This window comes from Littorina saxatilis, linkage group LG4, assembly GCF_037325665.1.
Source record: "Littorina saxatilis isolate snail1 linkage group LG4, US_GU_Lsax_2.0, whole genome shotgun sequence".
NCBI lineage: Eukaryota > Metazoa > Mollusca > Gastropoda > Littorinimorpha > Littorinidae > Littorina > Littorina saxatilis.
Window position 1 is genome coordinate 22,939,762 of NC_090248.1, and position 25,831 is coordinate 22,965,592.

General features: G+C 43.3%; 1 protein-coding gene across 1 annotated transcript in view; it reads right to left on the reverse strand.

Moving 5' to 3' along the window:
- Positions 1-4,549: 4,549 nt before the first annotated feature.
- Positions 4,550-25,831, reverse strand: part of LOC138964250 (dynein axonemal heavy chain 3-like) — a 210,795-nt gene continuing 189,513 nt past the window's right edge. The window contains exons 73-85 of the mRNA XM_070336152.1: positions 25,060-25,139; positions 23,845-23,931; positions 22,747-22,953; positions 22,425-22,562; positions 21,538-21,678; positions 20,870-20,989; positions 20,469-20,561; positions 12,577-12,675; positions 11,999-12,181; positions 9,766-9,858; positions 9,192-9,365; positions 8,281-8,391; positions 4,550-7,985 (exon numbers count right to left, since the gene is read on the reverse strand). Coding sequence (XP_070192253.1) covers positions 7,779-7,985; positions 8,281-8,391; positions 9,192-9,365; positions 9,766-9,858; positions 11,999-12,181; positions 12,577-12,675; positions 20,469-20,561; positions 20,870-20,989; positions 21,538-21,678; positions 22,425-22,562; positions 22,747-22,953; positions 23,845-23,931; positions 25,060-25,139 — 1,733 coding nt within the window. The 3' untranslated portion in view covers positions 4,550-7,778. The remainder of the gene's footprint in view (positions 7,986-8,280; positions 8,392-9,191; positions 9,366-9,765; positions 9,859-11,998; positions 12,182-12,576; positions 12,676-20,468; positions 20,562-20,869; positions 20,990-21,537; positions 21,679-22,424; positions 22,563-22,746; positions 22,954-23,844; positions 23,932-25,059; positions 25,140-25,831) is intronic.

Here is a 25,831-nt window from a genome sequence, read left to right on the forward strand (position 1 = left end):
ACTAGGAAGACATTCCGTTTACGCCAAATTCCATTTTTGCCACAATCCAAAATGTCGCGAAATAGAGATGGCGGCAAAATGGGATGACGGCAAAACGGCATGGCGACAAAATGGAATGTGGCGCTAGTGGTTTGACACGGTGGTAAAATGACACATGGCCTATGAAATGTCGCAAAAATGGGATGGGGGCAAAATGGGATAACGGCCAAACGTGATTGCGCCAAAATGGGACGTGGAGCTAATGGTACATGACATGGTGGTAAAATGACATTTGGCCTGTAAAATGTCGCAAAAATGGGATAAGGGCGAAATGGGTTAACGGCGAAACGGGATTGCGCCAAAATGGGATGTGGAGCTAATGGTACATGATATGGTGGTAAAATGACACTTGGCCTGAGAAATGTCGCCAAAATGGGATGGGGGCGAATTGGGATAACGGCGAAACAGGACTAATAGATCCCTTGACTTGGGGTAGTGCGACTCTGTCACTGCTAGCTTTCCACTCGGAGGAAGCGACCGGAATTTCCCAACGATGGGACATCCTAGTAATGAATTTTTTTTTTTAATTCCTAAAATTAACAGAGTCGCGCTACCCCAAAAGTCAAGGAATTTCGTGTTTGTCCCTTGACTTTGGAGATGACAAGAAAATATCGGGCGCAAAAACGTGATTTGTAAAATTTTTCACAACATATGTCGCCTAGCGCCATGTATGTGATGAAACCATTCATATAGCTCTGCGGGAGCTCTGCACTTTTGGACGTCCCCATTTCACTGCTGTACAGCAAACATCGTCCCCAAATACCTGTTTGTTTCTAAAAAATCACGCTGGAGGTTGCATTTTATGTAATAACCTCCTGAAATGAGTTTTGACACTTTAGAATGGCATGTAAAATGACACATGGCCTATGAAATGTCGCAAAAATGGGATGGGGGCAAAATGGGATAACGGCCAAACGTGATTGCGCCAAAATGGGACGTGGAGCTAATGGTACATGACATGGTGGTAAAATGACACTTGGCCTGTAAAATGTCGCAAAAATGGGATAGGGGCGAAATGGGTTAACGGCGAAACGGGATTGCGCCAAAATGGGATGTGGAGCTAATGGTACATGATATGGTGGTAAAATGACACTTGGCCTGAGAAATGTCGCCAAAATGGGATGGGGGCGAATTGGGATAACGGCGAAACAGGACTAATAGATCCCTTGACTTGGGGTAGTGCGACTCTGTCACTGCTAGCTTTCCACTCGGAGGAAGCGACCGGAATTTCCCAACGATGGGACATCCTAGTAATGAATTTTTTTTTTTTTTAATTCTTAAAATTAACAGAGTCGCACTACCCCAAAAGTTAAGGAATTTCGTGTTTGTCCCTTGACTTTGGAGATGACAAGAAAATATCGGGCGCACAAACGTGATTTGTAAAATTTTTCACAACATATGTCGCCTAGCGCCATGTTTGTGATGAAACCATTCATATAGCTCTGCACTTTTGGACGTCCCCATTTCACTGCTGTACAGCAAACATCGTCCCCAAATACCTGTTTGTTTCTAAAAAATCACGCTGGAGGTTGCATTTTATGTAATAACCTCCTGAAATGAGTTTTGACACTTTAGAATGGCATGTAAAATGACACATGGCCTATGAAATGTCGCAAAAATGGGATGGGGGCAAAATGGGATAACGGCCAAACGTGATTGCGCCAAAATGGGACGTGGAGCTAATGGTACATGACATGGTGGTAAAATGACACTTGGCCTGTAAAATGTCGCAAAAATGGGATGGGGGCGAAATAAGTTAACGGCGAAACGGGATTGCGCCAAAATGGGATGTGGAGCTAATGGTACATGATATGGTGGTAAAATGACACTTGGCCTGAGAAATGTCGCCAAAATGGGATGGGGGCGAATTGGGATAACGGCGAAACAGGACTAATAGATCCCTTGACTTGGGGTAGTGCGACTCTGTCACTGCTAGCTTTCCACTCGGAGGAAGCGACCGGAATTTCCCAACGATGGAGCATCCTAGTAATGACTTTTTTTTTTTTTAATTCTTAAAATTAACAGAGTCGCGCTACCCCAAAAGTCAAGGAATTTCGTGTTTGTCCCTTGACTTTGGAGATGACAAGAAAATATCGGGCGCAAAAACGTGATTTGTAAAATTTTTCACAACATATGTCGCCTAGCGCCATGTATGTGATGAAACCATTCATATAGCTCTGCGGGAGCTCTGCACTTTTGGACGTCCCCATTTCACTGCTGTACAGCAAACATCGTCCCCAAATACCTGTTTGTTTCTAAAAAATCACGCTGGAGGTTGCATTTTATGTAATAACCTCCTGAAATGAGTTTTGACACTTTAGAATGGCATTTAACGCTCATTGAAGTTTTAAAAAACTTTCTAACACCTAAAACATTCATAGCACCAATAACGTAATTCTAGCTCTGCACTTTGTGGCCACATACGTCCCCATTTCACTGCTGTACAGCAAACATCGTCCCCAAATGCCTGTTTTTCTAAAAATCACGCTGGAGGTTGCATTTTATGTAATAACCTCCTGAAATGAGTTTTCACACTTTAAAATGGCATTTAACGCTCATTGAAGTTTTAAGAAACTTTCTAACACGTAAAACAAAAGAGACCCCAAATGCCTGTGTTTTGAGCAAGATGGCATTTTTTTTGTTTGTTTGTTTATTTGTTGCTTAACGTCCAGCCGACTACGCAGAGCCATATCAGGACGAGGAAGGGGGGGATGAAGGGGGCCACTTGTCAAGCGATTCCTGTTTACAAATGCACTAACCCATTACTTGTGTCCCAGCAGGCTTTAGTAAAACTAAATTAATACCTACTGGAAGATTACCAGTTTCCAGTATGTTAAAATAGGCTTAACCTATCTACTGCTGGACTTACATCAGAACACTAACAGATTAAACTATACATGAATCGCGAGACAAGCGGCAAGAGAAGAGATTTTTGGAAAAAATACAGGTGAATGAGCAAGAAGGCAGAGAAAAGAAAAGAATTCATGAAGAAAAAGAGAGCATGACAGGAAAGAGGAACCAAAAATCTACCTAACAGCAAACTAGAAAGCTCCTGCGGTTCCAAAAACAGGAGGGGCCTTTAATTTCATAACCGCAGTGCCCCACTGCGGGAGATGGCATTTTGATACACAGCCGACCCCAAATGACTGTAAAACCACCTATGTGTGTGTGTGTGCGTGTGTGTGTGTGTGTGACCGACAACACGTGCGTGCATATGTGTATGTTCATATATCCCATGACCTTCCTTCTTTGTCACTGTTATTCTAGTGAAAAAATGTAGCGCGATATTTGCTCAGTAGGCCTAAACTTCGGCCATGATCTAGGAAAATAACCCGAGCAGCCGCAGTAAAGAAGAACAAGAACGCTGAAGCGTGATTAATCATTCAGTCAATTGAATGCACGCTCAGATACGTCCGCTTTCCGTTTGGTCTTCTGTTACAATGTCCCAAACGCGAGGAAATCTCCTTCCGTCAATGTTTATAGCATATGGTTGCACCAGTCCACCCTACCCCACTTTTTGCTCTTCACTAAGGTTATGGGGCACCCAACGGTCACACCGTTTCCTTACGCCACAACAGCCGTGAAAACTACAAATGAGACTTCCCGATTAAATCTTCATTCTATCTTGTATTTCAGCGTATATCATTTTTGGGACTCTACCCTGGAGACGTTTTCTGGGGCAACGATTGTTGCCACAACGGTCAACGTTTTTTAACGTCCACGCGCCAGTAATAAACTATCTGAACCACCTGAAAACAGTGGCTTTCGGTTGAGATTGATTTATTTTAAACTTAAAAAGCAGTCTTGAAAAGAGTTTACCTGGCAGTAGCTATGACACATCATAGCTCGAACATCTCTTTGCGAAAGGTCAACACTGCTTGCAGGAGACCCATCACCCTTTCTGGACATTTTATTGCATTACATGAAAACGGAATCAAGTAATGTTTGTTGTCACAAGTCTTCCCAAAACTGGTCTTTGATGTAATGAAAAAGGCAAAGTAGTGACTTTGCCCAGGTTGCAAAATATAATGAGTCCCCCTCGTAGTGACGATAATGTCTACGCTGAACCTCGTCCGTGAGACACAAGCGAGGCAATGATTATATGATGAAATGAATGACGTAGAAAGGAAACGACGTCAGCGTGGAAAGAATGTTTCACAGGTAAATGTGACTTCTCCCCAAGCAGCTGCACCTTTTGTGAGCTAAGTCTTTTGTTGTTTAATTAATATTTGTTTGTCTGTGCACTTAAAAGACCCCTGGGTCGAAATATCTGTGACTGTAACGTATTGTTTTGTCAATAAAAAACGTTCCACCAATTTACCTTTCTTGCTTTTTGATTTGGTTGTGATTTCAACAAATCAGAACCCGCAGTTAGTTTTCTTCTGTTTGGGTCAGGAACCCACTTTCGGTTCACGTACCCGAGCCCAGGTGTCTAGTGATTATGCAAATATTGAGAAGATTATACCATACAAAAAAAAAGAAGAGAAATGCAAAACAACAACCATGTATGCTCCATTGTAAATAACTTTATTTGATATGTAAATCTTGAATCATTGTAAATAATACAACTAGTCTCCTCCCAGAATGTTACCGTTAGTTTCCTGTCATAATCAAAAAAGAAAATTCTGCACAAGACAATGAAAAAACCCACGTAAAAATGCAAAAAGGACGGAATAATTGTAGAGTATTTGTAACCACGGTCTATAATCAAGAATACCAACCCTGAAATAAAAATGGACGTCTTAATTTGCTGATATCACATCGTTTTACACTTCCAGCATGGACTGGACATAAAGCAAATATTCTTTATAAATAGCAATAATGCACAAAAAAGTTTAAAAAAAATCAACAAGTCACAGAAACGAATTTGGCAAAGAAATTGCTTACAAGAACATTGCAATCTATTTGATATACATGCATATTTAAAGACTAATAGGAGTAAGGTTTTTCCAAGTGCAACATAGAATCTAATTTTAAATATGAATAAGTTTGTGCAAATAGTGTGAATTCTTTGGAATGTTGTCTCATAATTTTTCTGATGAAAGATGTTTGCTACAAATATGAACGAGACAGTCAAAAATTGAGTTTATACATTCTGAATGTGACCCAGCCCAATGATGTGAAATAATGATGTGACCACAATCATACCATTTTTAATGAATGAATGAACATCTTAACTCAAGATCACGATAGCCTTTTCAAAGAATAATATCAACAATATGTAAAGATACATACACAAGTGACAAACAAGGACATGACAATATCTTTGTACATAATCAATTCTACTTAAAGGTCGTTCAAGTTATTGAATCAAATAATGTTTTGTTTTACTTTGCAAAAATGGTATGTCAGCTTCCATAAGGCCAAACAAAAAAATAGGTGTGGTTACGGTAACATAGCCAAAAAAAATAGGGTAGGTAGGTAGGCAATCACTTTTTTTTTTTGTTAACTTTTTTTTTCTAATGTGTACAAATTAAACCTACTTGACAGGGAAATAAGTGTGCGACACGGGCGCTTTCGCTTTCATTGCGTTTTTTGCACTCGTTTTTTTTGTTTGTTTTTTTTGTTTTGACAAATGTAATAAAAAGTTATAGGATCGGCCCCTAAAAATAGGGTAGGTCGGGTTACCGTAACCACACCTATTTTTTTTTTTAGGCCTAATGGACAAAATTCCAGCACAATTATTAAGCACACCCTTTCTTGAAGCGTGACAAAACAAAACGTACAAATTACCTCCAAGTAACAATATGATGAAATAAAGTGTGTAGCACACAGTACCTGCAAAAGACATTGTGTTCAAAAGAAGAAAGGGTTATATATTGTACATTATATCACATTATATCGGTGAACCAAATACATGTACCAATGCCAACATGCATTCATACACAATTGTGAAAGGGCTTTCACACAATATGCATAAAACAACATGGCATTTCCCCCAAAATATAAAGTGGAAAAGAAACGTGTAAATCAAACAAATGGAGAATTACGTTGTAACATATTAGTTATTAATGCTAGGGAAGCCCAAGTATATGCATGCACCCCTTTAATCGCTACTCAATACATTTTGATCATACATTTCTATTACATTAATCTTGTGCATGATTTAATTTGAATGTGCAACTTGAAGGTAATAGTAAATACAAGATTATGTGTACACTTTCAGTACCAAAAGACAGAATAGACCACTATGAAAATAAAGGTTTACTATTTCTATGAGCAAATTGTTTTCCTCATACATAAAATACACATCACATGTTTTCAACAAATGAAAATAAACGAACAAACAATAAACCCAACATCCTACTTACCATTTGAGACCATTTCAACCAAAACTCACTAATTGCAATAAGTTATCACAGCGAGGGTACAGACAGACAATACATATATATATATACAAAGGCACAATACTGCTTATAAAAACAAGTTGGTTATCACAAAGACAATAAACGAAACAACTTGCTTATCACAAGGTGAATGAAGAAAAACTGCTGATTTAATTGCTATGACAATTAATTTCACAAAAAATATATAGGACATGTATAATAAGCCAAGTAAAAAGGTAAACAGAAAACTGCAAAAGCTATCAATTCTGCATGCATATCACAGATTTACAAAAGAAATATTTTGGTTCAGAGGTGTAATAATCTGTTAAACGTAAGTATTCACAATAAAAAAAACATTTGATTACATCCCCTTGGTCAGTAACTTTTGGTCATGTAAACATCTTTCATCTGTCTTCATTCTCTGTTGTAGATGCATTCTGCCACACGTTCACTCACTCACCAGTGCTCTCTAAGAAAGCCTGAACGTCATGTACACAACTGTAGATGCATTCTGCCACACGTTCACTCACTCACCAGTGCTCTCTAAGAAAGCCTGAACGTCATGTAGCATGATGTACACAACTGTAGATGCATTCTGTCACATTCATTCACTCACTCACTCACTCACTCACTCAGAAAACCTGAACGTCATCAATTCGCAAAATATACACGACTGAAGATGCATTCTGTCACACGTTCACACTCTCCCTAACTCAGAAAGTCCAAACATCATCACGCACACAACTGTCTTTGGATGTATCCTTGGAAGTGCCTCACGTCACAGCTGGTAGAACAGAAAGTCATTTGCACTTTCATTCACGCAATTATTGCACCCCTCTCAAGTCTCAGTCATGGAAGGAAATGCGTGAGGCCACAGCAGCGAATTTCACTTTGATGCCGTCACGTGAAAGTAACCCGAATTCATCATCCAGCTGATACAGCAGCTTCTGTATTAATCCAGGACTTTCAGGCTTATGATAAGGAAGACCAACAATCAGCAGATCCTTTTCACTCAATCGTTTACTCAGAAAGCCAGCACGATGCACACAACTGTCTTGGGATGTGTCCTTGGAGGGGTCTCACGTCACAGGTAGAACAGTAAGACATTTTCACTTTCATTCGTGCAATCAACAATCAGTGGATTTTCTTGCACTCGATCGTTCACCCTGCAGTTCGGCCACATGGCGGCCCTGAAGAAGGCGTTTGCATCCGTATCTGCCACAGGAGTAGTGGACGTCTGAAGAAGCAAACAAGAAGAATAAGAAGACTCGATTGTTAATTTTTTTTCTCTTGTCTATGCTAACAAAGGAGAGCAGCTCCTCAGTTGATCCTTGACTTTCAGTCTTATTTCGCGGAAGATCGAAGGTCAGCACACATGTCTTTTACTCAATCATTGATTCTGTCCTTTTCGGTCTAATCGTCCAACTGACAGAGCAGAGCCACTCCTCTGTTGATCCAGTGGCTCTCTGGCTCGTCTCTGCGGAGATCTATGGTCAGCACATAGTTTGTGGAGTGACCGGTGGTGGACAGTGTTCCTCGTCGAGCGGACGTCTTGTACACGGGACACTGGTAGATTTCTTTGGGTTCGAATTTAGCCGTCTCTCCGGGCTTGAGCCAGATCTGTACAGTGTGTCAAGGAATAATGGAACACATGCCTGGTACTTTGTTAGTTTGGAAGACTTTCAAATAATATATAATCATCTAAAGATTCGAGCAAGAATTGTATTGCCATCAGAGGGCTTTTGCAAAGCCATGCTTACACACAAAAAGTCACGCACACACACACGTGCGCACGTTCTCACACATACCCATAAACACTCACACACACACACAGAGGTGTATGCACTTGCACTGCAAACACAACCCAGTTTCCCAAATAAACAAACAACAATACAGTCATCAGCAAAAAGGATACAATAGGCATGAGGTCATAGAGAATCTTGGGATGGCTCTCAGTAATGACGCGAGTTTTGCGACACCACCGTGCACCCTCTATGAAGAGCCCCTTGACATAAGCACCGTTCAGCTGTTGACAAAAAGTTTGGTTCCTATTTTAATGCAGCAACAACAAACGAAACAACATTTAAAATGCCAACAGCGTTGGGGTTATGAAAACTGTAAACACAAACACTTTAACAGCCAGACAGACAGACAGATACACTCACACATACAGACATGTGGAAATGTACGCACACATGCACACGCGCACACAAACACAGACAAACATGCACAAGCAAACAAACATAATGCACTCATAAAAACGTCAACATGTTCATATGCTTATGCAAGCTTTCCACATGCGCACACAGAGACAAACACACACATACAGAGATGTGCAGACAGATGTAAGGACAGAGACAACAGAATGGACAGACAGAGACACAGAAAACAGACAAAAGTTAAAATGTCAACATGTTCATATGTGACCCTCCACCACAGAATGAGTCGCATGTCACCTTTGCATGATTTTCATATTTTTACATTTTCCTAAAGAGTTTTTAATGCTCTATCTATCCAGTGGTGAAAACCGTTTTAGAAAAGAGCGAAAACTTTTCGAGTTATAAGCCTGTGACTAAGGTGACTGTCACACAGTTACCAGACATCCCCCGGACTTATATTAAGCCTAGCGCAGAACCGCGCGAATTGACATACGACTCATTCCGTGGTGGAGGGTCACATGCTCAAGCAAGCTTTGCCCATACAGAGACAAACACACACATTCAGAGATCACTGTGCAAGACAGACGTGCAGACAGAGACAACCGAAAGGACAGACTGAGACAGAGAAAAACATGCATTCAGACAAAAGCTAAAGGTGTTAACTGACCGGTTTGCTGCCCATGGTGGTCTCCTGAGCGGTGACCTCGAACTCGAAGGAGAGGTGGTCGATGGGCACCTTGTAGCGGCGTGCGTAGTTCTGCATCACTCCCGTCAGGAAGGACTGCGTGAAGTAGAAGCCAGAGATCCAGAACACTATGGGCGTGCCTCCTTGAATCCAGTCCTGTAAAGCACAGCATATCGACGTCGTCATGGAATTTTGGTGTAACTCGTTTGAGACAACTTTTCAGCAGAAGGCCAAAACTGATTATTGTTTTTATGAAATAGTGTTTATATTTGTACCTGGTGTGGATAGGAAGATAAAAGAATGACAAATCATGTATTGTCCATCATATTTGAGAGAATATTTGTTATGGAGAATGATTTAATAAGGCTAAAGCACAAAACCATCAAAATCGTCAAGAATCGAGTTGTGTCACCAAAATTCCAGGACATCATCGATGTGTGGAAATAGGTAACCCACTTTCAAGGCAAAATTTGAGGTATCATGCTAATAACTTATATCATGGTCCCTTTAACAAATGAATAAAGTGATTGTCTCCACTGTGCCAACAGCCACTAACCTTGAAGAAAGCTAGGCGAGCCAGCAGATCAGTGATGTAGCTGCCCAGCGGTTTCAGAGAAGGATAGGACTTAGCCGCCCACATGGCAGGAACCTGGACAAAACGATACATGAAGTCAAACATCTGTTCCAAACGGAAAACAACTGCAAGTCAGGTGTTATTTGTCCACTCTCACGACACAGAAAAGAGGGGCATGAGTTGAGCAACGACGTAACGCAAAGCAAATTTTACACCATTTACACAGGCGCTGCCAGATTCAAAGACACAGACAAACAGACAGACAGACAGACAGACATACACACTCAGACAGAAAAAGGCACAGACGCAAATTAGGAGAGGAAACTTCTTCTTCTTCGTTCATGGGCTGAAACTCCCACATTCACTCATGCTTTTGTACAAGTGTATTTTTACGTGTATTACCGTTTTTACCCCACACGCCACTTTGGTGGGATGCAATTACTTGATATTTTCATGTTTCTTTAACCCACCAAACTCCAACATGGATTACAAGATCTGTTCTGTGCACACTGGGACTTGTGCTTGCGTGTACACACGAAGGGGGATAAGGCACTAGCATGACTGCACCAACGTTGACCTGAGAGATCGGAAAAATCTCTACCCTTAACCCACCAGGTGCGGCCGGGATTCGAACCAACGACCTTCTGCTTAGTAGGACGGCGTCTTATCCACTAGGCCACTTCTCCATCAGGCTGATAGGTCGAAGTTCTTTTCAATCTTTGGTTTTGTCTTGAATTAAAACATTCCAATAATTTGCCCTTTCTTGTTTGTTTTTTCATTCTTTCAAGAAAACAACAAGAAGGGCAAAGCCCATACGACTCACATGCTTGACCTTGACCTTTACATGACCTTGACCGTCAAATAACTAAACCTAGCAATGACATCATACACTAAGAACTGCTTTACACATTTTTCCTACCAAAATACATGTGACCTTGACCCAAGGTCAAGGTCATCCAAGGTCATGCAACACAAAGCTGTTAATTCAAGACATAGGAAGTACAATGGTGCTTATTGGCTCTTTCTACCATGAGATATGGTCACTTTTAGTGGTTCACTACCTTATTTTGGTCACATTTCATAAGGGTCAAAGTGACCTTGACCTTGATCATATGTGACCAAATGTGTCTCATGATGAAAGCATAACATGTGCCCCACATAATTTTTAAGTTTGAAACAGTTATCTTCCATAGTTCAGGGTCAAGGTCACTTCAAAATATGTATACAATCCAACTTTGAAGAGCTCCTGTGACCTTGACCTTGAAGCAAGGTAAACCAAACTGGTATCAAAAGATGGGGCTTACTTTGCCCTATATATCATATATAGGTGAGGTATTCAATCTCAAAAACTTCAGAGAAAATGGGAAAAATGTGAACAAGAAGAGCAAACGCTCGATCGAGTCACTTTCGCAGTTCTGAATATTATATGAGGCATCAGATGGACAGGAAGAAATTGCTATTCACAACACAATGAGTCACGCTCACATAAAATTTGAGCCCGGTCACTTTTATAGTTTCCGAGAAAAGCCCAACGTTAAGTTGTGTGTTGCCGAACAGAAAAGGCTAGTTATCTCCCTTGTTTTTCTGATAACGTTCGTAAAAGGCTACAGATGTAAATACTTTGATGTAAAGAATAATCCTACAAAGTTTCAATCACATCCGATGAACTTTGTCAAAGATATAAAATGTCTAATTTTTTCTTTGACGCTGACCTGTGACCTTGAAAAAGGTCAAAGGTCAACGAAACCATCGTTAAAGTGTAGAGGTCATTGGAGGTCACGACTAAACAAAATATGAGCCCGATCGCTTTGATAGTTTCCGAGAAAAGTCCAACGTTAAGGTGGTGTCTACGGCCGGCCGGCCGGACGGCCGGCCGGATGGCCGGCCGGACAGCCGGCCGGACAGACTAACACTGACCGATTACATAGAGTCACTTTTTCTCAAGTGACTCAAAAATAGCTGTTTTTTACACAACATTTATGGCCCCTGCGACCTTGACCTTGAAGCAAGGTCAAGATGCTATGTATGTTTTTTGGGGCCTTGTCATCATACACCATCTTGCCAAATTTGGTACTGATAGACTGAATAGTGTCCAAGAAATATCCAACGTTAAAGTTTTCCGGACGGACGGACGGACGGACGGACGACTCGGGTGAGTACATAGACTCACTTTTGCTTCGCATGTGAGTCAAAAATGACTGATCCCACAACAGACCTTGCCAACCATCATGCTGTCAAAGACGTCCTCCAGTTCTGCGGACATGACCACCAGACCCTTGATGGCCTTGCGGATGTCCTGCAGGGATTGGCGGACCACGCTGATCAGACGGTTGAAGCGAATCAGTTCCTGCGCCAACACTGTGTTCATGGACTCCTCGTAGCGAACAGGGTACTTGCCCTGTTATATGAACAAAACAAAAATAGCAATGATGTCTAGGTGCATTTCAGGTAGGATAGGATAAAAAGACTAATTCAGATGAAGGAATCTTCTAAAAAGAAAAGGACTGTGCCTTTAATCATCTTGCAGAGTCTTATCAACTTGCAATCTTACACACATGACCACATACGAACATGACCACACACCCATACATGACAACACACACACATTATGCACACAGACATACACACACCGACACACGGAATCTCACACACACACTCACAATCACACACACATACAAACACCCAAGAGTCTGTAATTAAAATAAATGAGCGATACAGCCAACAAGAGCTGAAGCTTGCAATTGCTTACAGACAGCTGTGACCGCATACCACACTTGTATCGCACACACTGACCTGGACCTCGTCGAGGTTGAAGTCAGGTGGGATCTTGGACAGAATGTCACAGGCCAGTTCTTCAATGATCTCCTGTGACGACTTCCCTCCACCCGATGTCTGAAAGTCACCAACACAAAGTCAGTACACATCATCAGCAACAATAAAAGCTACATTTTGACAGTGAAAATCTGTTAACCACTAACACAAAACAATGGGAGAGCAGTCAGTAGTAGTGAGGCAAAACATCAACAGCCTGCGGCTGGGGTACAGTGGTACCTGTGATGAGAGGACACCCATGAGACTTTTGAGGAGTCCCTACATTACAGGTGACCTGTCACGACAGGTGTATTTGGTCAAGGTGATACTGATGAAGTGACAACAGAAGGTGTGTTTTCGTCAGACTGGTGTCCTTCTATCAGAGGGGTCTCACTGTATTGCTGCCAAATAACCTAAAACTACATGCACAAATGCTGACAAAAATGTAGCACTGACAACAAATTCTTTCAAATTTCTAGAATATGATTAAATGCTGTCAGGTCACAGTCCCAAAGAGCATTCTCATAGTACAGATCATGAAAAAATGTTCTATCATAACCACGCTACAGCAGTCCCTGCAATGTACGGCCCCCGGCGTGAGCTGCCACCTAACATGTACGGACACATTTGCTCGGCACGGAGTGTTTTCCTTCTATATTTGCCCCCCCTTAAACGGCCACCTGCAAAATGTGGACGCGAACACTAATTTTCGGTCCCAACAGAAGGTCATACCTGCAATGTACGGACAGACCATCGTCAAATTTTCACCACAACAATATCGATAACAGAGCAGTCCGGCTCTTGGTATAAAGGTCACAGCCGCAAAGGCGTGATGACAGTCACTGATAACTTGAGTGCACGTGTACCCATCAGGAGGGGTGTAGTTTTGGTCAGGAGTGGAGTACATGCGAAGATGCCAACATGAAAATGCACTATGCTCTTTATTCTTGTCTGTTGGACGTAAACAATAGAAGCCACAGTCCATGAAGGTCCTGAGCGAAAGAGAGTGAAAAATCGGCCACAGTTCTCAGCATCGCGTGTTTGTGTGTAATCTCTTTCATTGACAAGATACTCTTGTTTCCCCGCAGCCTTGACCAGTGAGTCGGTTACCTAATCTGTGAACCCTTCAGTTGTCTTGCTTTGTCAAAAGTTAGACACAGTCACCCTGGTTTTGCTCTGAGTGAACAGGGCAGCTGGCCTCAACTAGCTGACACCTCTCTGGCCACAGCCCCAAACAGTACATGGCTGGGGGAAGAGAGAGAGAGAGAGAGGGGGGGGGGGGGGGGGGGTAGCTGGCTAAACTCAGTGGGGTGTCTGGTGTCACTGTCAGCAGGAAGAGCATTAGAGAGAAATAGAGAGGTGTACTCTTCCACACAATTTCCAAGCATCAGTCGTCACGATGTTGTGTAGTGTATTTCCGACTGAAGAGTGAAAAGTCACTGCCACATGATCGGCATGCAGTCAATGCCACGATCGGTATCGTCAAATTGGCCACGTGCCTATAGAGGTTAAGTGTCTGACCAGTCAGTATGGCCAGTCAGGCGTGCAGTTGCATGAACACTCGAGTCCAGCTAATTGCGATCTCTGCTAGACGGTCCAGGTGGCCACAGGCGCCAATCAAGTGCTTAAACTGCGCTTCAGTCTTCTGCAATCTAGTCAGGCATGCAATTTAACACTCGAGTCCCGCTAATCGCGATCTCAACTAGACGCCCCGGATTTTCTACAGGCGCCATGAAGTGCTTCAGCTTCTTGCGTTATAGAAGGTGGCAAACAAAGCAAACAATCAAAGAAGAAATCTACACACACACGCACGCACATACACACATGCACGCACACACACATGCACTCACACGGCAAACGCACACACACCAACGTGACGCTCACAGGCTTTTTGTGACTGTTAGGAAACGCTACCGTTGCTGAGCTTTGGTTCAGTTTTGTGTGTTGCATGTAGTTGACTTATTTGTACTTTGTGGGAAAGTACCGATATTGTATTTTGTAAACACAATATTTATGCTTGGACGAGAATGCAGGTGAACTTTCTAGTCCTGTCAAAACAAGTTGTTTACCATGCTGTTTTAGTCGTGAGTTCGTGGCGTTCGTTCGGATTAAGTGCGTCGGCGCTTTTGATGTACGTCATAGAGAATGTCGCTAGTTTAGTCCATGCACGGCTCGTATAATGTAGTTGTATCATGTTCGGTCTGGAATATTCTCGAGATTGAGTATTTACTATATATGCCAGCGCGATTTGAATGTTAAAAAAGCTTCTATTTGAGTTCTGCTAGATGTGCAGTTGTATGTATGTAATGCTAAATAAATCCTCGAACTCAATTTGACGAGTTGTTTTCTGTTGCTGCGAAGACGGGCGACGTAGAATAAAAGAACACAACTATACGACGTTTGGGAACTTGTGGCAATCTCAAGTGTCGTGTAACAATTGGGGGCCAAGCCGGGATCTACGTTTAACGCCAAGGGTTTTCCAGCAACAAGGACTAGTGTCAAGACAGTCACAGGAGGTAGCCATCAATCGGGTGTATCCTGAGGGATCAGTATTGAGACTACGGAACCGTGGATTCGGTGTGACTGGTGAAGAGTTTGGTAATCGCCGCAGCTCGGTACGGTGAGCGACACCGGAGTGTATCGGGATTACAGAGGTTAGCTGCCGTTTGGACGAGACGGACTTCGTCGCGGAGCTAGTGCATTAATACTACGAAATACGACTGGGGTACGTCGTGTACGTATCGTGAGCAGAGTGCGCCGTCACGTTAGACGAGGAGGGTGGCAGCCTGCGTCTACGAAGGTGAACAGCGACGAGAGAAGCATCGGAGGTGCAGTAGAGACTGTGTTCTTTTAGAAGACTACATTCGTCTACGTTCGTGGCTGTGAAAGAATACAGACGAACGCACCGGAAAAGACCAGAATGGCTGAGTTCTGGGCAAAAGGAGTTGAACTGGGACTAAAAGGCAAGCAGCTGACGGAGTTCGTCGAGTCCCAGACACAACTGCAAGCGCAGCGTGAAGAAAGACAAGCGCAGCGTGAGCGTGAAGAAAGACAAGCGCAGCGTGAGCGTGAAGAAAGACAAGCGCAGCGTGAGCGTGAAGAAAGAGAAAGAGAAGCACAGCGTGAAAAAAGGCAAATAGAGCTGAAACGCTTAGAGCTCCAAATAAAAATGGAGATGAAGCGCTTAGAGCTTCAGACAGAAATGGTGCGTGTTCAAAATGAGCACGAGGCACCACGCCTAAGAGATAACCAGCAGCAAATGCTACACAGGGCACCGAAACTTCCAGCATTTGCTGACGGGAAGGACCAGATCGATACTCCAGATTTCACCGGAGAAGTTGAGGCCGTCTGCCTGAAGAAGCCCTTGAACGATCTATTAATTGGGAACATTGGGGGTGCGAGACGTCCTGATGACCCTGATGTTGAATGGAGAATGGGCTCAGCTCAGCCTGCCGCTGAGGAGGAAGACCCACTGCCATTCGCGAATGAAGATATCAGCGAACTGTTACGAGATGACAGAGCCACTGTGCATCGCCGCGACCAGCCGCAGGTTGTGAGTGCTGTGACGACCAGAGCCCATGCGAAGAAGGACAAAACAACCACGCCACTCAGGGTCACCAACAGTTCTGCAACTGCTGTCGTGGACAGGGATCGGCTGATTCAGCTACAGGAAGCTGATTTGACCTTGACAAAGTACAGGAGTCGTCCTGTCAAGGAGATGACTAAGGGCGAAGGCACTGTGCACTTTGAAGTAAAGGCCAAGATCCTGTACAGAGTGTTCCAGCACCCGAGAGTCAACGGTGGGAAGCCATTACGTCAAGTTCTGGTGCCTCAACCACTTAGGCGCCAGGTGATGGAGGTGGCCCACGACTCTATAATGGGAGGTCACCTGGGTGTCAAGAAGACATCGGACAGAATCCAGGCTGCGTTTTACTGGCCAGGACTGCATGCAGATGTGACTCGATTCTGCCGATCGTGCGATATTTGCCAGAAAACCATACCTCGAGGAAGGGTCCCGAAAGTGCCGTTGCAGAAGATGCCTTTGATCGACCGACCTTTCAAGAGGGTGGCCATTGACCTCATCGGCGAGATCAAACCGCCAAGTGAAGCGGGTCATCGTTGGGTACTGACCCTGGTAGACTATGCAACCAGGTACCCAGAAGCCGTGCCTCTGAAGAAAATTGACACCGAGACTGTTGCCGAGGCACTTGTGGACATTTTCAGCAGAATTGGGGTTCCTGAAGAGATCCTCACAGACCTGGGGACACAGTTTGTCTCTGAATGCATGGAAGAGGTCAACAGGCTGCTGAGCATTCGTCACTTGACTACGACACCCTATCACCCGATGTGCAATGGGCTGGTAGAAAAATTCAATGCGACGCTGAAGTCCACGCTGAAGAAACTATGCAGTGAGCAGCCAAGGCAGTGGCATCGCTACATCAATGCCTTGCTGTTTGCATACAGGGAGGTGCCACAAGAGTCCACTGGATTCTCCCCGTTCGAGCTGATGTACGGGCGGACCGTGAGAGGCCCGATGCAGATATTAAAGGAATTGTGGACGAAAGATGTGGACACACCTGAAGTGAAGAACAGTTACCAGTACGTGTTCGAGTTGCGAGAGAAACTGGAGGAGACTCTCGAGATTGCTCGAGAGAACTTGAGAAAGTCTCAGGATAGTGGAAAGCACTACTACGACCGCAAAGCCGTAAACAGGAAGTTTACACCAGGTAACAAAGTGCTGATACTGCTTCCCACTGATCACAACAAACTACTGATGCAGTGGAAAGGCCCATACGAGGTTGAGGCCGTGGTAGGGATCAACGACTACAAGGTGAATGTCGGCAAGAAGTCCAAGATCTACCACGCTAACCTCCTGAAACTGTATGTGGAGAGACCTCCGGAAGCAGTACAGGTCGCAGCAAGTGCGGAAGAACCAGCCGAACTAGACGAGTTCGACGGCGAGGAACTACTGGAGTTGGGAGACCTCCACAAGAAAGAGGGAATGGATGACGTCAAGCTAGGACCTGACCTGACAGAAGATCAGCAGAAGGAGCTGCATGATTTTATGGGCGACTTCACCCATAGGTTCTGTGATGTTCCAGGCTCTACGTCCTTGGTCGAACACGAAGTCCACCTCACATCTGACGTTCCTGTTCGGTCAAAACCATACCCTATCCCGTTTCAGGCTCGGGAATCCTTGAAGAAGGACATCGACAACATGTTGAAGATGCCCGGGGTCATCCGTGAGTCATCATCCCCTTACTCATCTCCCGTTGTTGTTGTCAAGAAGAAAGACGGCACAAACAGGGTATGCATTGACTTCAGGAAAGTCAACAAGATCACCGTGTTTGACCCTGAACCAATGCCGACGGCAACTGATCTGTTCCGACGGTTAACTGGCAGTAAGATCTTCTCAAAGATCGATCTCAGCAAGGGATATTGGCAGATTCCTGTGCGTGAAGAGGACATACCAAAGACCGCCTTTGCAACTCCAGACGGAACGTATGAGTGCCTGCGGATGCCTTTTGGCATGGTGAACAGTGGTGCTACCCTTAAGAGGGGAATGCGAAAAATGCTCAAAGGAATGAAGAATGTTGTGTACTACTGGGATGATCTGCTAGTCCACACGGAGACCTTTGCGGAGCATCTGGAGACTTTGAGGGAACTGTTTTCCCGCCTGACAAAAGCCAATCTGACCGTGAGACCCAGCAAGTGCATTTTGGGGACCGACAACGTTGACTTCATAGGTCATTCACTGAAGGAAGGTCAAAAGGGGCTTTTGTTGGAAAACGTCACCAAGATCCTCAATGCGCCACGTCCTGAAACCAAGAAGCAGGTGCGATCCTTCCTTGGATTGGCTGGGTACTACAGAGAGTTCATTCCAAACTTCGCCGCCATAACGGCGCCTTTGTCGGACATGACCCGAAAAGGATGCCCCAACCGAATACTCTGGGGACCAGCTCAGGAGAAGGCATACCAGACCGTGCGCGACCTGATGTCACGAGACCCGGTGCTACGCCTTCCTGATACCGCCAAAGAGTTCATCTTGCGTACAGACGCATCGGACGAAGGGATCGGCGCCATGCTGATGCAAGAGCATGGAGGTAAACCGTTTCCGGTCAGCTATGCCAGCAAGAAGCTGTCAGAAGCCGAGAAGAACTACTCAACCATGGAGAAAGAGTGTTTAGCCATCGTGTGGGGAATCAAGAAATTTGAACTCTACCTCCAAGGGGTGAAATTCGTGCTTCAGACTGATCACAAACCCCTCACCTACCTGAACTCTGCGAAGTTTGTGAATAATCGTATCATGAGGTGGGTGATGTACTTGCAGAACTTTGATATGCGAGTGGAATCGATCAAAGGTTCAGACAATGTTGGAGCAGATTTTCTCAGCCGAGTATGTGAGTAAAACTGTGTTCATTCTCCAACAGACTAATGTACATACCTGGATTTCAATCTGTTATGTATACATAATATGTGTACAGGTAGCGTTTCAATGATTGAAAGAAATTAGGTAAATTTCTTCTGGTGTTGGGGGTAATGTTAGGAAACGCTACCGTTGCTGAGCTTTGGTTCAGTTTTGTGTGTTGCATGTAGTTGACTTATTTGTACTTTGTGGGAAAGTACCGATATTGTATTTTGTAAACACAATATTTATGCTTGGACGAGAATGCAGGTGAACTTTCTAGTCCTGTCAAAACAAGTTGTTTACCATGCTGTTTTAGTCGTGAGTTCGTGGCGTTCGTTCGGATTAAGTGCGTCGGCGCTTTTGATGTACGTCATAGAGAATGTCGCTAGTTTAGTCCATGCACGGCTCGTATAATGTAGTTGTATCATGTTCGGTCTGGAATATTCTCGAGATTGAGTATTTACTATATATGCCAGCGCGATTTGAATGTTAAAAAAGCTTCTATTTGAGTTCTGCTAGATGTGCAGTTGTATGTATGTAATGCTAAATAAATCCTCGAACTCAATTTGACGAGTTGTTTTCTGTTGCTGCGAAGACGGGCGACGTAGAATAAAATAACACAACTATACGACGTTTGGGAACTTGTGGCAATCTCAAGTGTCGTGTAACAGTGACCAACAAGGGAAATAACCGCGTTTTTCTCTGACTCAGAAGAGAACGCGGTTTCTTCCCTTTAATTGGACCCCAAACTGCTTCGCGAATCGGATATATCACGATCAAAAGTCTTTGGACCCCAAAGACCGCGAGTTAGTGGAAGTCTGCTGTAATATCCTTTGGGAATTTCCAGTAAGCGAGCAAACTGTCCTGCTTTTCATTTTTCATTGCATATCTCTATCAAAAAGGCTATGCACCTGCGACAATTTCTTCCATGATTTCCGCGTTGAGTTATGTGCACAAGTTATCTAGTGTGTCTGATCCGACTTCTTCTTACATAGTCCGTAAGTCAATGAAAACAGCACATAAGCTTCCACCAAAATAAATCTGAATGTAGCTTCAAATCTTGTTAAAAGAAAACAACTGCAAGAAATTAAAGCGAGGAAAATAATACAACCCAAACCCCGAAATACAAGCATGAACCAATAAAATATTGAGCAGAAAAAGCAAAGAAAAAAAACAAAACAAAAAACAGATCGAAAATAATTAAAAACCAAAAAAAAAAAATATGCAGGAACCAGTAGGATTATCTTTTTGTGTCGGCAAAATGCTGATATGTATTTGAAAGCGCCAAATCTCTGCCGTGTTTTTGGGCAGAGATGCCCAATTTTGGCACCAAAAGAAAAACTAGTAACGTACGTTCCTGAAGGGTAAGGGTGGGGCTGGGAGAGCAGGAGATTTATCAGTATCAAAATCAAAATACAATACAGTGTACTAGACTAGTAGCTGACTCAAGTATGGAGAATTATACCTGTCTGGGAAGTGTGAGTAGAATGCCATCAAATAATTGCTGTGTTTCTTGTTGGTCCTTGGAGATGTCTGCATTCTCATGAAGACCAAACACCTGCAAATAAAGATGTTTTTATACACTGCATGTCTATTGGATGTCAGTCTGTCAAGCAATCAACACAGAACAGTACATGTTAGTTCAGTCTTTAAACTTTATGCACCCATCATGAATGAAAACAAATACATACACTTTCAGACTTAATTGACCTGAGGCATGAATCTTTAAAACATTTTTTTTTAAAGTCTGGTGCACACACACACACACAGACACTCACACACACAGACACAGACACAGACAAACACACACACACAAATACACATTCACAAACACATAAACACACACACAGACACACACACTCATACCTCAGGATGTGGTATTTGTGGAAGACTTCGGATGTACTCCATGTAATCCTCGTAAGTCCCCTTGGGGGGTGCGTAGTATATACCACTGGCTGACAGCTTGTAGCTGTCATCAGTGATGATCTGGAGAAGAAGAAGAAAAAAAACATAATCAAATGACGTGAACAGCTTTCTGCTTGGAGATACATTCTTATCAAGCATCATCCAATGAAGGAGGAAGATATTTTGCTGGAAGGCGAAAATAATAGAGGACACTAAGGTGTCGGGCATACCAAATCTACAGTGGTACCTGCCATACAAGGACATCCTTGGGACCAGTTGAAAGTGTTCCTACACTGCAGGTGGCCTGTTATGACAGTTATACATTTTGGTCAAGATAAAAAAAACAAAGGGACTGAAGAAGGTGTCTTAACGCAAAAAACGTCCGGGTAATTGCAAAGTTGAACGTCTTGTTCGTATTCCTATTAGTTAAATTGAGGTGAGTATTCTCAGAAATAGTCATTTTACTTGTAAAAAATAAATTTTTTTGGAGGTATCCTCTCATGGCAGGGCCTCACATGGCAGGTACCACTGTAGCTTTGTCTTCATGATGTTACTGTGCTGTGTTTGAAATAGCAAGGTCTGAAATTGGGGGGTCATAAAGGGGGGTTCCACTGTGCAGCATTCCTTACCTCTGGGCAGTAGAAGATGTTGAGCAGACTCTTGATGAGGCGCCTGTCCCAGTCGTCAGTGACGCGACCTCCGTAGTTGCACTCTCCTGTCAAGTAGCGGAGAGCCTCCAGTGGGGGCTCGTCATACCCGTTGATGAACATCTGAACAAAAATATTGAGGCTCTTCATCATGCAGATAATGTTCATATGACAGTACAGTTACAGTGGTAAGCTCTATACTCACGGCTCAAAAGAAGACAGACATGTTACAACAAATGATCTAAGCCAGATATGTATATCTGACAGCAAAGCAACAGCGTCAATTTTATTTGCACACAATTAGTTTTTTCACAGGCATTCATTGTGCTGAATGTCTGACAGTAAACTTTCAACAGAAACTTCAAACTCGAGACAAGGCGAGTGGTGTTTGACACAAGGCGAGTGGTGTTTGACACAAGGCGAGTGGTGTTTGACACAAGGCGAGTGGTGTTTGACACAAGGCGAGTGGTGTTTGACACAAGGCGAGTGGTGTTTGACACAAGACTACCCATCAATCCATGCTGTTTGTGTAAAATCATCACAACCAGACACTCACCATGCAGGCAGCAAAGCGCATGAACACTATGTACCGGTAATAGCTGCCCATGACAAGTGTTCTTATTTTGCACACATTGTCAACATTCTAATCTCCCAAGATTTACGAGAACGATCTTCTTAATGAGTAGCTTCCATTTTACATTCAAGCAGAAATACTGACAGATAGTAAGGCACATTTTCCTGAGCATGATGTTGACTTTGCGAAGACTTTTTACCGAAACTTCGCCCATTTAATTTGAGGCTTAAAAGAGCGAACGAAAAACAGTCCACCCACATGGACGTTATGTGCAGTTTCTGGAAGAACCCCTTACCTCAAGCTGTCGCACAGAGATTCTGAGATCGGATTCGTTGAACTCGTAGGGAATGTTCCAACCTAAAGGACCAAACTTGCGTCTCTCTTGAACCAGCGCATGGAAGAAGCACAGGCCGAACAGCAGCTTCTCGAACACCTGGAACACGCAGTGTCAGGCGAGTTTTAACATGATGAACTTGGGCATATATCAAGTGGATCACACACACACACAATCTCATGCTTCAGATATAAAGCTTACTTGACTTGACACACACAATGATAAAACAAACACACAAAGACAAAACTCCACACAAAAAAAACCAAATATCAATTCCCCCTACATTGGGTTTGTTGCATGCTTGGAAGAAGGCGGGGTCGCTGATGGGGTCGTTGAGATATGACCTCAGGAGATTAGCACGCAGTCCCTTAGGCGGTTCATTGGTCATCTTGATGCCGTTCTGCAGCACAGACACAGGGAATGCTGGCGACGGGTAGCTGGTCAGCCACAGGCGGAAGTTCTCGTTGGTGCGGCCAGGGTCAGTTATTACCTGTAATAGTGTGATGTTATAAGCGATTATATGATATGGTGTAATAAATGTTCAATAAAATCCACAACAGACATACTGCTAACCACCTTGGTTCTTTTGTTGTTGTTGATTGACTCATTATCCGTTGTTTGTCTGTTCACAACAAAGATCTCTAGTGAACGTTTTGTTTTGTTTATAATTCATTTATCCATTATTTAATCTTTTCTGTTTTTTCATATTACAGGTTTGATGAACTTCATCACATCAAATTTAGCATGCTTGTGTAAGCATCTTCACCATGGTTTTGTCTTAGCTCTCACTCGTTTCACCCATTTTTGCTGTTCATTGCAACCTCCCCATTAAAAAAAAAACCCCACAATTCAAGACTCTCTCCCTTTTAAGACGTTTTCTCAGATTGTTCTGTTCATTAACACCTCTGAAAATATACCCCCGTTTTAAGACTCCCTCTGGGGCGGGGATGTAGCTCAGTCGGTAGCGCGCTGGATTTGTATCCAGTTGGCCGCTGTCAGCGTGAGTTCGTCCCCACGTTCGGCGAGAGATTTATTTCTCAGAGTCAACTTTGTGTGCAGACTCTCCTTGGTGTCCGAACACCCCCCGTGTGTACACGCAAGCACAAGACCAAGTGCGCACGAAAAAGATCCTGTAATCCATGTCAGAGTTCGGTGGGTTATAGAAACACGAAAATACCCAGCATGCTTCCTCCGAAAACGGCGTATGGCTGCCTAAATGGCGGGGTAAAAAACGGTCATACACGTAAAATTCCACTCGTGCAAAAAAAACACGAGTGTACGTGGGAGTTTCAGCCCACGAACTCAGAAGAAGAAGACTCCCTCTTTTTTAAGACCAGATTTTCTCAGACTTTAGGAGGGGGTTCCACTGTATGTTACTCACCGTCTCACAGATTCGTTCCAGCTGAGGAAGCCACGAGGCAGCCAGGTGACAGTTCTGAAGCACTACCCACGTCCCTGCTGCCACGGCCTGTCAACAGGTAAAAAACATTGTTGGGATTAATAATATGTTCTGATTGAAGTGTAAGTGTGCGTGTATGTGTCAGTGTGTGTGTGTGTGTGTGTGTGTGTGTGTGTGTGTGTGTGTGTGTGTGAATGCCTGTGTGATTGTGTCTGTGCGTGTATGTTGCTGTGTGTACATGTACATCAGTGTGTGTGTGTAAGCACGCATGCATGTGTGTGAATGTGTGAGCGTGCATGCGTATGTGCTTGCATGTGTGTGTATGTGTGCTTATATGTGTCTGTGTCTGTGTGTGTCTGTGATGGTAAAAGAGCAACCTGTGAGACAGACAGGAAGGAGTTTGTTGGGATTTTTTGTTTGTTTGTTTGTTTATTTGTTGCTTAACGTCCAGCCGACTACGCAGAGCCATATCAGGACGAGGAAGGGGGGGATGAAGGGGGCCACTTGTCAAGCGATTCCTGTTTACAAATGCACTAACCCATTACTTGTGTCCCAGCAGGCTTTAGTAAAACTAAATTAATACCTACTGGAAGATTACCAGTTTCCAGTATGTTATAATAGGCTTAACCTATCTACTGCTGGACTTACATCAGAACACTAACAGATTAAACTATACATGAATCGCGAGACAAGCGGCAAGAGAAGAGATTTTTGGAAAAAATACAGGTGAATGAGCAAGAAGGCAGAAAAAAGAAAAGAATTCATGAAGAAAAAGAGCATGACAGGAAAGAGGAACCAAAAATCTACCTAACAGCAAACTAGAAAGCTCCTGCGGTTCCAAAAACAGGAGGGGCCTTTAATTTCATAACCGCAGTGCCCCACTGCGGGAGTTTGTTGGGATGTATGAGAGTCAAAGACAGAGAGAAGAAACAGAGTACACACACATGCCAAGATACAAACAGACAGACTCTCACACACAGAGACATACAGAGTGTGAAAGAATGTTCTGTTGTACACGGTTTTGACCATATTGAGCTTGTCCCACCCTGATTCCTTCCTGAGACCGGTAGGTACCTAACACACCCAAAAGTAAGACACAATCTGAGGAAGAAACATATATGCACATTTCAAAATGCTAAACCAACTTCTGATCTAAATGAAAAAATAAAAGACAAAATGATTACCCAAAGTACTTACATCCATCACCATCTTCTCTGCAATGGGTCCCTGTCCCTGACCCAATGAGATAGTCTGCAGGTTCTTGTTCTTGTCAGATGCTGGAAACACAATTGCACCAAGTAAAGATCATATTGTCACCAGCGTTTTTCAACTACTGCATGGCAGTTTCGAATTGCAGTCTGATAAAATGAAATCAGCCTTTGAGGCTATGTTGATGGTGTCATATGATTCCTGGGTATGATGTTCGGAAATAACTCAGTCGACTACTATTTCGGGCATCTTCCCATGCTGTCTAGAGGACTGTGAGCTCAGCTGATGAATAAGTCTCGGAATAATAATTTTAAGTAATATCTCATAGACGATGGTACTATATCGGGAAGGTATTGCTCAGCTGAATCAAATTATACATTTAACAAAAAATTCAGAGCATGTCTTGAATTCAATGTCCTTCAAACAATTCAACACAGATGACTTCATGAAATTGACACACTGGAACATGTTTCATATCAAACAAACCACCTGCAACCATTTAAAACATAAAGCAACTAAGTCACACACACACTGTAAATAGCAGACTTTTGCACATGTTCAATTCAAAGCTCCTGCCAAATTCTTAAACCAGTGACAACACTTCCTCTCATGGTTGCACTACTAAAATAAAGCTAACATTAGATTCTATGTGAAGGTCTAATCAACTGCTGCTGAAATTGGACGTCAAAATAAGGAATCCACTAAAGTGCTTTCACCTACTTCATTGGTTCACAAAGTAAAAGTCAGTCTCAATGAACTA